The sequence below is a fragment of the Microplitis demolitor genome, chromosome 5 (assembly GCF_026212275.2).
Source record: "Microplitis demolitor isolate Queensland-Clemson2020A chromosome 5, iyMicDemo2.1a, whole genome shotgun sequence".
Classification (NCBI taxonomy): domain Eukaryota; kingdom Metazoa; phylum Arthropoda; class Insecta; order Hymenoptera; family Braconidae; genus Microplitis; species Microplitis demolitor.
Genome location: NC_068549.1, coordinates 2,465,827 through 2,482,774, shown reverse-complemented (window position 1 = coordinate 2,482,774; position 16,948 = coordinate 2,465,827). Strand labels below are relative to the sequence as shown.

General features: G+C 30.7%; 2 protein-coding genes across 2 annotated transcripts; both read left to right on the top strand.

Annotated features, from left to right (window-relative positions):
- The first annotated feature begins 103 nt into the window (after positions 1-103).
- LOC103577168 (tyrosine-protein phosphatase non-receptor type 9) lies at positions 104-8,025 on the top strand. Its single transcript, XM_053738926.1, has 9 exons — positions 104-501; positions 1,529-1,762; positions 2,751-2,840; positions 3,102-3,242; positions 5,174-5,437; positions 5,517-6,157; positions 6,239-6,389; positions 6,470-6,677; positions 6,771-8,025. The coding sequence occupies exons 1-9, from the start codon at positions 469-471 to the stop codon at positions 6,998-7,000; spliced, it is 1,992 nt and encodes a 663-aa protein (XP_053594901.1). The 5' UTR covers positions 104-468; the 3' UTR covers positions 7,001-8,025.
- Positions 8,026-11,624: 3,599 nt separating this feature from the next.
- On the top strand, positions 11,625-16,165 carry LOC103577170 (putative ATP-dependent RNA helicase DHX57). The gene is made up of 4 exons (XM_008557705.3): positions 11,625-12,105; positions 12,202-15,187; positions 15,248-15,862; positions 15,926-16,165. Exons 1-4 carry the CDS (start codon positions 12,038-12,040, stop codon positions 16,067-16,069), a joined length of 3,813 nt encoding a protein of 1,270 aa, XP_008555927.1. The 5' UTR covers positions 11,625-12,037; the 3' UTR covers positions 16,070-16,165.
- The last annotated feature ends 783 nt before the right edge of the window (positions 16,166-16,948 follow it).

Genomic DNA, 16,948 nt, shown 5'->3' with positions numbered 1-16,948 from the left:
TTGCTGGTGGCTGGTCATCAAGAAAAAAAATAAAAAGATGAGTATACTCTCTAGTCTGATGACGGATTAAATATAGTTTGTGGTTTTAAATATAAAAGCTGTGTTGATGTTGGTTTTATGTCACACACTTTTAATCTCGGAGTAACAACGTGGTGATCGCGCAATGAACAACTAATTTATCTCCCGTATTTATATTATTTTTTTTTTTATAAATAAAATATTTAAGTGGTCTTACACTTAATATTCATCATTAAAATAAACAATAATGACTAAGTTTAATATTATTAATTAATTATAAATAAATTAATTACTCCATTTATTTATTTATTTATTTATTTGCTGATAAATTAATCAGTTGGCTTGTGAATGTGGTAATATAATTTTTTATATTTTTTATAAATATTTGAGTGGATTAACTGGAGACTGGAGGAAGATTCAGAAGAGTGTTTGTGTTTGTGTTGAAAAAAGATGGCAGCCGCATTGACCGTAGAACAGGAACAAGTGAGTTTATTTATTTAAATATTTTTAATAAACTATTTTTATTTTTAAATTTATTATTGATATTTCTACCAGCATACTCAGTAAAAAAAATTTATCAGAATTATAAAAATTTTAATTTTAAATGAAACGTCATTTTGTTGCGGCTCAATGACAGCTCAATAAAATTTGTTTATTATTTTAAATTACTAATAAATTTTTTTAAATTCAGGTTTACTTGAAATATTTATTAATTTTAGTGATAATTATTGATATCGAACATAAAATTAACTGGAAGATATTTTGGAGTGAAGAAAAAAATTTTAATGATGACAATTTACTGTACAGTATAGCTATGATCTAATGGTGTAGGTATGGAGATGATTTATAATTGTAATTTATTGTCTAATAAAAAAAATTTGTCCGTGGTCAATTTCCTCGGCATCTAGAGGCAATATTATAGAATATACAGAGGGTGGGGTACCGGAAATAACGGCGGGATGAGAGGGGCAACTCACTAACGGAAGTAATGTTGGTATCCCAAGCATGTATGACAAAAAATGTCTTGAGACTATACGAGTAATAAACCGGAAAATATTCAATAGATTTTTCCAATCATCAGCTAAGCCTTCACATTTTTTTAAAAATATCTTATTGTATTTTTTTACCGGCAATCAACTGATAAATTGATTATTAATCACCGAAATAAAATGTATTAATAATCAATGAAATAAAAAATAATAAAATCCTCAAGGAGTTATTGACATTTAAATGGTCATAAATTTTTTTAAGTACGATCGATTACTTGGATATAAATAGATCTACAATTATATATACGTATATTTATAATTTAATATATATGAAACGTGTTATTAATGCTCTTTCTAATGTATGAGCTCACTAAATACATTATTATTCCAGTCTAAAAATTATTTATCTGCTTTCTAAATTTATAAGAGAAAAAAATATATGTTTATATATATATTTATTTATAAGCTTTTTTATGACCTTTTTTATTTATAAATACCTTTGGTATTTTATTTTTTCAAAGGCTACAAAAGAATTTATAGAAGCGGTAAACAAATGTCGCGCTGGTAGAAGAGCAAGTCCGGTATCCTGGAGTACGGCTGTTAAATTTTTGACAGCACGTAAATTTGAAGTATCACGTGCATTAGCATTGTACGAACAACACGAGGCTACAAGACGTCGTGAAGGTCTGGCAACACTTCATCCAACTCAAGAGCCACTTCTTTCAGAATTACGTACTGGTAAATTTACCGTACTGGTAAGTTTATTATTCTCATATGTACATACGCATATATGTATGTACACACTTGATATTATTAAAAATAATATCATACTACACATTTTATTACATATATATATGTATCTCAGTGTCATTTTGCGGCAAACTTTTTTTTCCATGCCCACTGTTCAAAGTCGCTCGGAATTTTTTTAATATTTACCACAAAAGTACGAAAATAATTTACTTGATCACATTTACTTCTATTTTTACTGTCTTATAAATCATATATATTTATATATGTAGCTTCATAGAGAATTTTAAACTTCAATAAAAATTTTTTATGATTCTATTTTAAAATTTTAAAATCTTTTAACATTTAAAATTTATCTATTTCTTTTTAGACCTTTTTTGTAGTTCATTAAATTATAAAAAATTGTTTTTAAACTTTTTTACACCGTCGAAATTTCACCAGTAAAAATATCGCGTCGCTAACTCCAAAAGGACATATATTTTTATATGCCTTTTTGGCGGTAGTCTAAGTTTAAAACCTAAAAGGTGATTATTTTTTTTTTAATACCTACTAAATTATTTTAAAAAATGAAGATGAAAAAAAATTGCAGCAAAGTACTAGCCTCATACACATGCATATATATGTATATACACAGAAAAAGGAGTTCTTGCGTAAAGAATTTTTTTCCCGCCCAAAGGAAATTTTTGTTCTCAATTTAAATGACAAAAAATTTCTTGGAGCAGATAAAAATTTTCTAGGGGCAAGTAAAATTGTGCCAAGAAATCCTTTTTTTCTGTGTATAAATTTTTTATATATATATATATATATATATATATATATATATATATATATATATATATATATATATATATATATATATATATATATATATATATATAAGATAATATAATATACAAGATGTGTAATATGATGATACAATATAGCATATATAAAATAGACTATTACATCATCAGCTTATTCACACATATTATGATGACAAATTAATCGTTGTTTTAGCCATCAAGAGACGGTACAGGTGCAGCAATAGCTATTTTTACAGCACACTTGCATCTACCACAGTGTACAACGCATCAAACAACTCTACAGGTTTGTTAAAACATTATTTTATTTACAGAGAATGCTTAAAACTAAACAAACAATAATAACATTATTAATGTGCTAATAAATTACATTAATAACAATTTATGTTTAAACACCTCCACTTAAATGTTTTGCTTTAAATATTTCCATCATATTAATACATAAAAAAAAAAAAAAAAAAATAAATAGAGTGACATTGAATAATTGTACTGTAAAGCGTAATGAAACAACGCAGTACAATAGCTTTTTAATATTTATGTTTTACAGGGTGTAGTTTATCAACTAGACGCTGCGTTGGAGAGCGCAGAAACACAAAAACACGGATTAGTATTCATTTATGACATGTCCGACAGCAAATATCAGAATTTTGATTACGATTTGTCACAAAAAATTCTCACACTACTAAAGGTAATTAATCAAATCGCGGTTAATTTTGTAACAATCACTAATCAACTTATACTATTTATAAACAACAGCGACAACAATAATAGTAATAAAAAAACAAATAACACAATTTTAATTAAAGCCAATGAACATATTAAAATTATTTTAATTCCTCTATAAATATATTTCATTTCCTCTATTAAAATATATTTTTATTATCATTTACGTCAGTACACTGTAAAAAATTCGGAGTAAATTTCAAGTGATTACGAATTTTATTTAAATCCGCATTCTCTCCGCAATTTTTTTCAGTGTAGTTAATCGTAATATAATAAGTGTGTTAATTATTAAAACCCTTATACCTTTCGGTTACATGAAACAAACTTTTAAAAACACCTCGCGTGCAATGTAAGATGTGTATTATGGAATGAATATATGTATGAAGTACCTGACACGTAACAGAGTATGCAAGAAACATTAATAGATAACACTCTCCCTTAGTTGAGAACCCAACTCACCCTTACCAAAGTACCAACACACTGACATACTATTGCTACAACATATTACTATTATTATTATTACTTATACATACATATATATGATGTACACAGTGTACGGGATACACATACGAGTTATTCATCCCCTAAAGCAAATGAAAGCAAGCGCTGCGGCCAGATGAAGAGAAAAAGAAGAAGAAGAAGAACAAGAGGGAGGGAGAGATGATTTTACCGAGTGTGCGTTTTATCAGAGTAGTTGTGCAACCCCAAAACGAATAACTAAAAAAGAGGGTTCTTTTGAGGCCTTTCGGCAAAACTACCACGACGACGACGACAAATCGCGCATGTCCGTATTCGTGGACGTCACCAGCACACGACGACGCTCGACGTTCGTCGGTCAGTAGTCGTTGTCGTAACTTCCTATCTATTCCATCAGTAACCAGCTCCGTTCGGATCCATATACATATATATATATTCATATATATATGTATGTATATATATATGTATATGTATACATATATATATATATTCTAACATTAGCGTATCCAAGTCCTTTCCTGTTTTTTCCTACAAAGGTATTCGTTAGTCCTCTTTTCACTCACTAGTTTTGTTACTTTGTATTTAAATCTGGATACCTCATTAGAAATTCAATAGTCGAGGTATACAATTATTACGCATTGTGCTGAATTAAGTTGTAGCTTTATACTCCAGCTGTTTGTCTCTTTATTATTTCCTTCTTTTTGCTCATTTTTTTATCCTTTTTATTATGTCTATCCGCCGTGTACAGGGAATAGGACACGCTAATCGAGTGTTATTGATTGACGGAAAGACTTTGTTGTACCGGTTGTGAAATTATCAATTTATTTTTATTTTTAATGTCTACATAAATATAATTATTGATAAAAAGTTTACATTAATACTCCAATACACGGTTTTAATGAAGTTAACTTTTTTTTTACAAGGGATCTTTTTTCAAGTGACTTTCAAACCGTGGCTATGGTTATTTTTAATCATTAGAGTGTACCCTTTTGGCTCGCCGTAATTAACTGAATAATTATCAGCTTGTGTATATTTATTAACGATCTATATATCTGATATACATTATGTATAATAGTGGCGCTTTAATTTGATTAATTAACACCAGAGTGACATCACCCATAATATGAATAATTTTTACCTTTTTTATTTTACTTTTTAAACTATTTTATGGAGCAACAAAACAAAAGTCAATAGATAGAGTTTATTTTACAATAAAAGTGTCCTGTTAAATTTATCATTTCATATTATTTTAAATATAAACTATTACTGCGAAAGTTCTGGGTCATTGGAATGAATCCAAGTTTAATGTCGTCGCAAAATTAATAATAGAAACTCATTTAAATTATCCGCTAAATTGTTATAAATTTGAATAGTACTAGCGACGTTTGATATTTAATGTGTTAATTATTTATTTTTTAGGGAGGGTATCCAGCAAAATTGAAAAAAGTACTGATTGTAACAGCACCGCTCTGGTTCAAAGCGCCGTTTAAAATTTTACGTCTATTCGTAAGAGAAAAATTACGAGACCGCGTATTTACGGTATCAATTCCACAATTAACACTTCATATTCCACGAGATTCGTTACCACAACGTTTGGGCGGTACTTTGGAGATACAGCATGAAGCCTGGCTGTTACATTGTCTCAAGTCCATGACGAATCGTAGTGGTGGTGAATTGTGTGAGGTAATTAACTATTCATTTATTTAATTTATGATGACAAGTCAATTGATGATGATAACAAAGATAATGATAAATTTTCCAGGTTACCCCTAGAGTGGGTAGTCCTCTATCACCAACATCAAAGTCACCAAATCACAGCCCAACAAATGAAACGACAAACAATGTTGTAAGTAGCAGTAACTCAACGAGTCCAATAAGCGAAAAGCACAAGATTAAAAATGGAAGTGTGACAATTGGTGACATTGAAATAACAAACGGTGACTGCTGGCTTGCGAGTGATGAAGCACCGTCACCAGTACAACCACCCTCGTCTGCAAGTTCTGGGTTCAGTGACGATGACAGCCTTCATGGAGACCTGGGCTTGCAAGCTGTCACAATGGAGCAGCTTGTTGAGGCCATTCACTCACGTGGACGTGCCGGTTTGGTAGCTGAGTACGCGGAAATAAAACAAAGGCCACCCGATGGTTCATTTAATAATGCCAAATTGCGTCAAAACCAACCGAAAAATCGATACACCGATGTGCTGTGTTACGATCACTCGAGAGTTTGTCTGTCTCAAGTTGACAATGATCCTTCCTCTGACTATATCAATGCTAATTTTGTCGATGGTTATAAACAAAAGAACGCTTTTATCAGCACACAAGGACCATTGCCTAAGACTTGTGGGGACTTTTGGCGGATGGTTTGGGAACAACAGACTCTAGTTGTTGTCATGACTACCAGGTAGAATTAGAGTCTGATAATTTATTAGTTGGATTAATTAGTAACCAGAGATTTAAACCTGATAACTTTATACTTCAACAGAGTTATTGAGCGAGGTCGTACTAAATGCGCGCAGTACTGGGGTCCTGAACCGGGTGATGAAGTATCTGCTGGTGGGTTCACTGTAACGACACTTGAAGTTGACACGAATCCAGATTACACGATATCTATGCTGCTTTTGACCAACAACAAGGTTTTTATTATAAATATTCAACATGTTTGTCTATACGTTGGTGTATCAGCGGTTGTATTTTAATATTTTGTTGATTGCAGACTGAAGAAACTCGTGAAGTCTGCCATATGTTGTACACAGCTTGGCCAGACTACGGAGTACCACAATCAGCAAGAGCTTTATTGCAATTTCTTTCACTGGTAAGACAGCAGCAGACAAAATTACTTGCTAGTAGAGGAGATACTTGGGCTGGTCATCCTCGTGGTCCACCAATTGTTGTACATTGTAGTGCTGGCATCGGTCGTACTGGTAATAATTAATATTTATTTATCACAACTAAACCTTTTAAAAACAGTACTTAGGTATTAATTTTACTAATTGATAATTGATACGCTTTTTTAGGAACATTTTGCACACTGGATATTTGTATATCTCGCCTGGAAGATACAGGAACTGTTGACATTCGCGGTACAGTCGAAAAAATTCGTGCCCAGCGAGCTTACAGTATTCAAATGCCTGATCAGTATGTATTTTGTCACCGCGCCCTTGCAGAATATGCACTTTCCCGAGGGATGTTGGAGATTCACCATCTTGCCATGTTACCACCTACTATTGAGGAAGACTCTGACTAGGTTACCAGATTAGTATTTTAGATAATCATCTCGATTGTATTCCAACTGTTCTCTCCCATCGTACTGAATCTTTTCAACATCAGCCTGATCCTGTCATTCTTCAATTATTTTAAAAAATATCGGCTCTCTATTTAAAAAAACCGGTGATTTAAAAATATATTCTACTTATTTCTAGTCTTGTAAACTTTTTTATTTTTCATTCAAAATAAATTTGTGTAGACATCAGCAACAACAATAAATTACATCAGGATTATTTTAAAATATAAAAAAAATTTTTTAAAATTATTAATTGGTTAAAAATTATCCGACTCGACACGTGTTATTAATTAATCGTAATTAAATAATAATAACAAACTAATTAGACTGATGAAAAAAATTAAAATTAATTATTAACAATCAATGGAACAATTTTTATTATAAATAGCATTGAAGACGTATATCCAATCAGTGGCTTAATTCTCCACAATATAGAAAATTTAAATATCTTTTACGATTAAATTTTTTCTAATTGTCTAATAATCACGTTAATTATACGTGCATACGTTCTTCCTTATACTCTAAATATTTATAATAATAAATTAATAAACAATCAACCGGACGATATATAAGTAGATTTCTAAAAAAAATAAAAAAACAAAAAAAAATATTATAAATAAATAAATTATATAAACTCGCTGTCATTAGATTTTGCATCAGAAAAAAAAATCCTGTGATCTTTAATCGTTACACAAAGAAATTGTGAACAAAAAATATTAATGGAAAAATGAATGAATAAATAAATAATAAATAAATATCAAAAAAAAAGTTATATAAGAAAAATATACATGAATATTTTTAAAGAAAAATAAAATGATAAATAAGAAATAAACTCTTAGTATATTTTGCGCCATTAGCCGATTTATTTTTTATTCTCGTATTATCTTTAAAAAATTATAAACTAGATTCTGATAAAATATAAATTTATGAGAGAGAATTATTATTAAATTCATGTGAGACGTATTTTTAAATTGTGATTAATTACCGGTCATAAAATGAATTAAATTTTTTCTGTTTAATTTTTTTTTTTTTTGTATTTATAATTATAATAATAAAATTAATTATTTAAATGATTAATTAATAAATTAAATATTGTAATATTTATATCAATTTAATTATTAAATAACTTGTTTATATAAAAGATCAAGGGCATACTTTTATATATATATATTACATATTAGTAAACGTTAATTTCCATTTATTTATTTAATATTATTTCAATTGTTTTAGATTTAAAATTATAGTTACAATTAATAATTAACAATTAAATTAATGTCATAAGACTCGAAGATCAGTATTCTGTTTTTTTTTCTGATACTTGATCAATTAATCATTTATATTTGAATTAAAAAATAAAAAACAATTAAATACTATTGTAATGTTGTTATAATTAATTTATCAGTGAGCGAACTGTGTAAATTTCGTTTTAATTATTTGCCATTAAATAATTAAATTTGTATTAAAGGTTTTTGCCTTAAAAAAAAACTATTGTAACGCCTCTTATTAATTATGATTAATTAGTTAATTAATTAATTAATTAATAAATATAACGATGATTAATTATTGGAAATTCGAGTTATCCCGATAAATTGCGAATAAATAATAAATTAAGTGAATGATCGTTGTGTGTACCAAAAAAGTACTGGATAATTGTGTCTATACGTCCTTGCTACAAATTATTAATACAATTATAGCTGGTATATGGATAATATATTTAAATGACTATTGATTTATCAATCGTGAACGTTAATAATGGAAAAAAAGATAAATAAAATAACAAAAATGTACAACATTTTTATAATGAAAAATGTAGTTGATTATTAATGCGACATGTTTTTCGAAAGAGAGAATATGATTATGAAAAAATAAAAATAAAATAATTATTCATAATAATAATAACAAAATGTATATACCATGACTTTGAATACTATTGTCGCACATATTATTTACCTATCTAATAATTATTTAATATATTGCAAATATAAAAAAATTTTGATGTTTGTTTATTTGAATCCTATTTAATTTAAAATTTTTTTTTGCCATTTTATATTCAGCAGTTTTCATAACGTACAAATAAATAACCTTATGAGTTAAAGAGAAACCCTTTATAGCAAAATAATCAAACAAGATGTTTGAATCGAAGCAGTTTTACGATTTTCATATTATAAAATAATTCTAGCTATTAATATCAATCCTATATATATTTTTAAATTATCTACTGTTCTTGAGAATTATAAATACACAGAAAAAACAGATAATTTGAATCCTGAAATTTTTTTAAAAATCGATTCGGGAAATCAAAATTTTCTTGCCCTAAATAAATAATTATCTTGAAATTTTTATTTTTAATTCAAATATTTTTTCTCAAGTTAACATATTCTTATGCTTAAAGCGAAAAATTTTTACTTGTTACAAAAATTTTTATTTCTTAATATTAGATATTTTTTTGAAGCAAGATATATGAGTTTTTGTAACAATCTGCACTTTTTTGTTTGAAGAATATAAAATTTATCGCAATGAGTACTATTATTTAACGCAAGAATTTTTTATGCTCCAACCAAAACAAAAAAGTTGCTTAAAGTAAGAGATAAAAGTCACCAGAACAAAGCAACAGCAGAGGGAGTAGTTTGGTGCTCGCCACCAGATGGCGGCCACCTTTTGTATAGTGTCCCTGGTAAGAAACTTATTTCAGAAGTATTATATTCCAAGCTTGAGAACGATCCTGGCATAATTATTTCTCTGATATCCGACGGAGTGACAAGAATCATTTTTGATTGTAATATAGTATATACTAAATTACATTAAGACATTAATGTTTCCTAAAATAATTTTTGTTATAATAAAAAAATATCAAGTACGTTCATTGTGGAAGAAAAAAATTTCTGAATTGGTCACGTAAATATCGGCTAGTAAATAAAAAAAATCCAGTTATGATGAACCAAAATCTGCAATACAGATCGCTAAATAATTTTATTTCTTGCAGTACTAAATCATGAAAATGGTAACTATGAATGTTTAGTTAATATCTATCATCGGTTAATATCTATCAAGGTGTACTGATAATTGAAAATGCCTAATGGCACTTCAATATTGAAACTTATCAATATGATAGTGTTCATTGTTCACTATTGACTTTTGAAAAATTTTGATCTACCGTGTAACGTCGAAAAAATTTCATACAAAGTGAAAATTAACCATGGTAAATTGCTGTTATTTAGCACGATATATAGGGAATTATGAATGCCTAATGGCACTTCAATTTCAAATTGGAAAACGACCGTTTCCATTGCTCACGATAGACTATTGAAAAATTTTGTTCTACCGTGTAATGTCGAAAAAATTTCATACAATATGTATGTGTATTGTGTGTATTTGTATGTTTAGGTTGTAAACAAAACTAATCCGATTACAAAATCTAGGCCTAGTTGTTCATCGTAAACTGTCCATGTTCCAAAGTCGGAGATTCGATGAACACTTAATTCAAATATCATCATATTATACAATGTATCGAATGTTATAACTGTTTGGCTAAGATAATCACCACCAACTTCATCAACATCGAAAAACAGTTATCGTTTTGAGTTCGTTGTATGAAAAGTTAAAACTAACCATCGGTTATGGTCAATATCAGTCAAGGTGTACTGATAAATGAAAATGCCTAATGGCACTTCAATATTGAATCTTATCAATCCGACAGTGTTCATTGTTCACGACTGACTATTGAAAAATTTTGATCTACCGTGTAATGTCGAAAAAATTTCATACAATTTGCATGTGTATTGTGTGTATTAGTATATTTAGATTGTAAACAAAACTAATCCGATTACAAAATCTATCATGTCTTAGAAAATAATATTAAAATTAAATATACCCATTATAGTCATTATTATTATTATTATTCTCTATATTATTAAGAGAAGATATATGTGTATAATATAAATTTCGCGCCAAAACATGTTGGCGTCATCTCTTAAAGGGGATACGCTATAGCGGACCTTTTCTCTCACACAGAAATAGAAACGGGACTTCTTTGTTGCACTCGTAGAGCAAATGAGAATTTGAAAACAATTTTTCTCGAAGGCGAATTAGAATTTTTGAACATACGAAATTTCTAGCCCTTTGTTAAGCTCTAAAAAAACTGTAAAGACTCTCTATTTTAGGTTTCTAGTGTTAGTCCGTGAATTAAATTAAATTGAAAATCGGTTACCGGTACCCCTTTAAGGAAACGGGTGTAGATGAATTCGGTACCTAATATAGTTTAATCACTCATCATAATCATTAATATTTTATTTTTTAAGTATTACATTAATTATATTTATCATTTTTTTCATACAGATTAATTTTTATTTCAAATTTTTTTTAAATATTCCGCCTTATCTCATAGATGTCGTTTTTTAGTGCTTCGTAAGAGAGAATATGATTATGAAAAAAAAAAAAATAATAATAAAAATTATTCATAATATTAATAACAAAATGTATATACCATGACTTTAAATATTATTGTCGCACATATTGTTTACTCAATTATTTAATATATTGCAAATATAAAAAAATTTTGATGTTTGTTTATTTGAATCCCATTTAATTTAAAATATTTTTTGTCATTTTAAATTCACCAGACGTCAGATAATTTTTTAATTTTCAACAGATTACATAATAGTAAAAATTTTAAAAAAGGCATAGTAGTTTTTTTTTTTTGACAGTCAATTTTGTTTTTTTTTTTTTATTTTTTATTTTTTATTTTTTTAAATAACGAATTTTTGTCATTTGAATTATTTTTTTTTCGAATTGTTTTGTTTTTATTAACAATAATAATAATTATTATTATTTAGCAGTAGGGGTAACATCGGCATGAGCACTTTTATTTATTTTTTTTTTTTTCATCAGTCATTTTTAGTTTAGTAGATCATGGATTTGTAAAGGAACGTAGAAATTATTATTTATTCATGTATATTAATAATTTAAATTGTGTAAATAAAATATTATAATAATTAGTTAATTATGGACGAATTAAGTGCACAATTAATGGAGGACATTGTCCTGGAACCAAGAAATAAAACATCGAACGAGTAAGTTTTTTAATAAAAAAAAAAAAAAAAAAAAAAAAATAATAATAACCTCAAAATAGCTGTAGGTTATAAATAAAAATATTTAAAATATTCTAGGGTATCAAAAAAAACGTCAGCAACGTCAACGTCAAAAAGTATAAACGTAGCGACGAATCCTAAACGTGGACGTCTGAAGGTCGAGCTTCAAACCCTTAGAATATCCGAGGAATCTGAGCGACAGCTGTTCAACACATTGAAGCATGTCTACGGACCATCATTTAAACTCAATGATGTATCTAATTTTGAGGATAATAAAAAAAGCAAGTTGGACGGGCAGTACTGGATGGAGAGAGGCGACCTAGTGATACGTGGTGTCGTTGATTACTCATCCAAGAACCCAACTCCCAAAGGAAACGCGGCTCTTACTCAACGATTCGCTTCGTCAAAGCTGGAGAGCTACAGCTTCCATCCTAACCACTGCCTCGAAGCTTTGAGCCACGCTGAAGGAGACTTTGGTCGAGCTCTGGAAATTCTTTTTGAAAAATACTATCAAGTTAAGCCAGTGAATACTGGTGATGCTGATGGTTTCAGTGAAGAGGATTTAAATGACATTCTGGAGAAACGCGACGATGAAAAGCAGGCACTGGAATCTATTTACAGTGAAATGTTTGTAGAGAAAATAAAAAATCGTCTTTGGTTGGTTAAATTAAAGTTGGATTATTTGCTGAGGAAAAAATCTGATGATTCTGATGATAAGACAGCTAAAAAAAATGATAGGAAAAATAATAATAGTAATAATAGTAAGAGAAATGACGTTTGTCGATTATTTGTTAGTGGGAAATGTAGATTTGCTGATAGATGTAAATTCTTACATCAGCAGCCGGAGCAAAAAAAAATTGAAACGGCTGTAAAAGAAGATTCGGAATTTATTTTGGAAATTCGCTTTCCAGAAGGCAATAAGTATCCATACGAGCCACCTTATCTGTATTTATATAAGAGTGATCCATCAATGGCTTATCCAAACGTCAAGTACCTGATGATTGTTAAGAGACTGTACGAAGAAGCGAAGGAACAGTGTACTGGAGAGTCGTGTTTATTTACTCTGATATCTCTGTTAGAGAATGAAGACGAGATGATGGAGTATTTAAATAACAATAATCCGAATTTTATTGATATGTATGACTCGTTGTTTACTGAACTCCCGGACGACGAGACGGGATTGTCGACCCATCATCAGAAAGGAACGGTCAGTAAACAGAGCAAGAATAAATTGTCGGAGGAAGAAGTTGTCGAGCAGGACAACACAATTTGTAAGAGATTTATGAATAAAAATAAGAATCAAAGGTTTAGAAAAATTATTGAGAGCCGTCAGAAGTTACCGGCTTGGAATATGATGACTGATGTCATTGAAACAGTGGATAATAATCAGGTGACGATTATTTCTGGTGAGACAGGGTGTGGTAAGAGTACTCAGGTACCGCAATTTATGCTGGATGACTGGATCGTCAACAGACGTGACAGCAAAAGTCATGCGGAAATTATCTGCACTCAGCCGAGGAGGATAAGTGCTATTGGAGTTGCTGAGAGAGTTGCCTTCGAACGTGATGAGAAAATTGGCAACACGGTGGGTTATCAAATTAGATTGGAAAGTAAAATATCTAGCTGGACGCGCTTAACATTTTGCACTACGGGTATTTTACTTCAGCGTATGTCCAGTGATCCTACACTGAAGTCAGTGACTCATGTTATTGTTGATGAAGTCCATGAGCGAAGTGCAGAAAGTGACTTTCTGCTGATGCTCTTGAGACAGATTCTTCCTAAGAGACCTGATTTGAAGATTATTTTAATGAGCGCGACTCTGAAAGCTGAGACTTTCTCGTCTTACTTCAACGGGACACCGATTCTCGAGATCCCTGGACGAACATTTCCGGTGGAGCAAATATTTCTGGAGGATGTGCTCGATCGGTGTGACTTTGTGCTTGAGGAAAACTCAAAGTACACACGAAAAATTCGGGGTGGTTGGGAAGATCTTGAAATGGAACTTGAGACTGCTGACGTTGATGCACTTGCTGGTAACCCACCGCAGAACTCAATTGCTGATGAAAATTTACGTCTCAGTCAATTAGTTGGCAGGTATCCTGGTTACTCAAACCAGGTTTATAAAAACTTGTATGTGATGGATCATGATAAAATAAATTACGATTTGATAGAAAAGGTCCTGGAGTGGATTGTCGACGGTGATCATGATTACCCACGTAAAGGATCTATTTTGGTATTTCTACCAGGAATTGCTGAGATATCAGCGACAAAAGATGTCATCACTGACAATAAAATATTATCACCACGTTCTGGTAACTTTGTCGTAGTTCCTCTGCACTCGATGCTCACCAGCGAAGAGCAAGCGATGGTGTTCCAGAAACCCAAAAACGGAGCACGAAAAATAGTACTCAGCACAAATATCGCCGAGACTTCAGTCACGATTGACGACTGTGTCTTTGTGGTGGACACAGGCAAGATGAAGGAGACTAGATTCAACTCCAACACCAACATGGCGAGCTTAGAAGCCTGCTGGGTATCACGGGCCAATGCAATGCAGCGAAAAGGACGAGCTGGAAGAGTGATGTCAGGTGTTTGTATTCATTTGTACACTTCCAACCGATTCGCTTACCGTTTTCTCGGGCAGCCAATTCCCGAAATCCAGAGGATCCCACTGGAGCCCCTGCTGCTCAGAATCCAAATAATGAACGGTGGTAAACACGTAAATCTTTTCAACGTAATGGAGAAAATTATAGAACCTCCTGCTGAACAGAGTGTCAGAGACGCGATCACAAGACTCCAAGACGTTGGAGCTTTTGATTCTCAGTGCAATTTAACTCCTCTGGGTCATCATTTAGCAGCGTTGCCTGTCGACGTTAGAATAGGAAAATTAATTTTATACGGTGCTATTTTTTGTTGCGTCGACTCGGCGCTAACTATTGCTGCTTGTCTGTCGCACAAGAGTCCATTCACCACACCCTTTGACAAGAGACAAAGTGTTGATGCTAAAAAAAAAGAATTTACCACTGCCTACTCTGATCAGCTGACTATTCTAAAGGCTTACAAAGTAATTATTAAATTAATTATTGTTCATGATAAAGATATAAAAATATTATTTGTTTTTTAGAAATGGCTGGATATAAGTTCACGTGGTTATCATGCTGGCCAAGTGTTTGCTTATGAAAATTTCCTATCAGTAAGAACATTGCAAACTCTCGCAGATGTTAAACATCAGCTATTAGAGCTACTGGTATCCATTGGGTTCGCGCCGATTGATATAAAAAAAAGGCAACCAGGAGTAGATAAAGTTATCGAGATGTCTGGGAGTGAATTGAACGGAAATAACGAAAATTTAAAACTTCTCCAGGGTTTACTTTGTGCGGCTCTGTATCCTAATACTGTTAAGATTTTCACTCCTGAAAAATCATTTCAAATGCGATCAGCGGGAGCTATTCCAACTCAGCCTAAACCTGAAGAACTTAAATTTCAAACCAAAGACGATGGGTTCGTCCATATTCATCCGTCGTCTGTTAATTTTTCAGTGGGACATTTTCCCAGTCCTTATTTAGTTTATCAGGAAAAAATAAAAACGAGCAAAGTTTTTATTAAAGAAATATCTGTCGTGTCTATGCTACCGCTTGTACTTTTTTCTGGGTATGGTATCAGTATTGAACAACATAATGGCGAATTTATTTTATCACTCGCTGATGGCTGGATTTTATTTGCCGTCGAATCTCACAAGGTCAGTTTCTGATATTTTTTTTAATTAACATTATTTTAGCTAATTAAATTTATTTATTATCAGGTCGCACAACTATTGCAGCATATGAGGATCGAACTAGTTAAATTATTAGAACAAAAAATGCAGGATCCTCTGCTCAATCTACTTCATCATCAGAATGGCCGAAGAATTATCGATACGATAATAACAATTTTAACAAAAGATTAGATCATTTACTTTATTAATTTGTTTGAAATATTTATTAATATCGATTAAGTGATGCCATTTTTTGTGGCTAAAATTTTTATCAAATCGAAAGTAAAAAAACATATTTTAGTTAAATGTTTCTGATAATTAAATTATGAATAAAAAAATGTTTATTGATACTATTTTTTATTCATACATTCATACATACAGGAATATCAGTTTATAATTATATAATGGAGATCAGGTATCACTTCTGGGCATATATGAGTTACTGCAGGCTGCTCTGAACTAAAAAAATAAAAATAAATAAAATAATCTCATAAGGAAATGTAGGATTATCATCCTAACAAGTTATTAGTTCAATGTGCAATGTCATCGTATCATTTGGAACCAATTTCTCTGTCCTTTTAAGTGGAACATAGTCATATTTGTCAAAGATGTATTTATCAACTATACGGGAAAAAGGCTCACCAAATCTTTGATTTTTTCATGCAAAGAAGACAAGATTTCCATCGTCATCGACCAAGTAAAAGTTACAAGTAGAATGTTTTTTAAATTCTGTTCTATCAACCGGATAGATCTGTACATCTATTTCTTCGATACTAGTGTCTGGTTCTCTGTCTAGGATACAAGCTTCATATAACTCGACACACCACTCGGTAACATTACCTTCAAACTTGGATGAAAATACACGTTTTAAAGAAGTCTCTGAAGAATATTTATTTTTGCTATTGTAGTGCTTAAATTTTCCATTGTTCGTTTCGTATGCTGTGTATGAGAGAAGCTCAAAAATGAATGTTCGATTTTTTTTAAATAATACCTTCTATATTATTTTACCTCTGCCGTCCATACTTTTTCAAAAATTTCCAAGCAAGCAAGCGCCATCTAGCGAAATTGGCG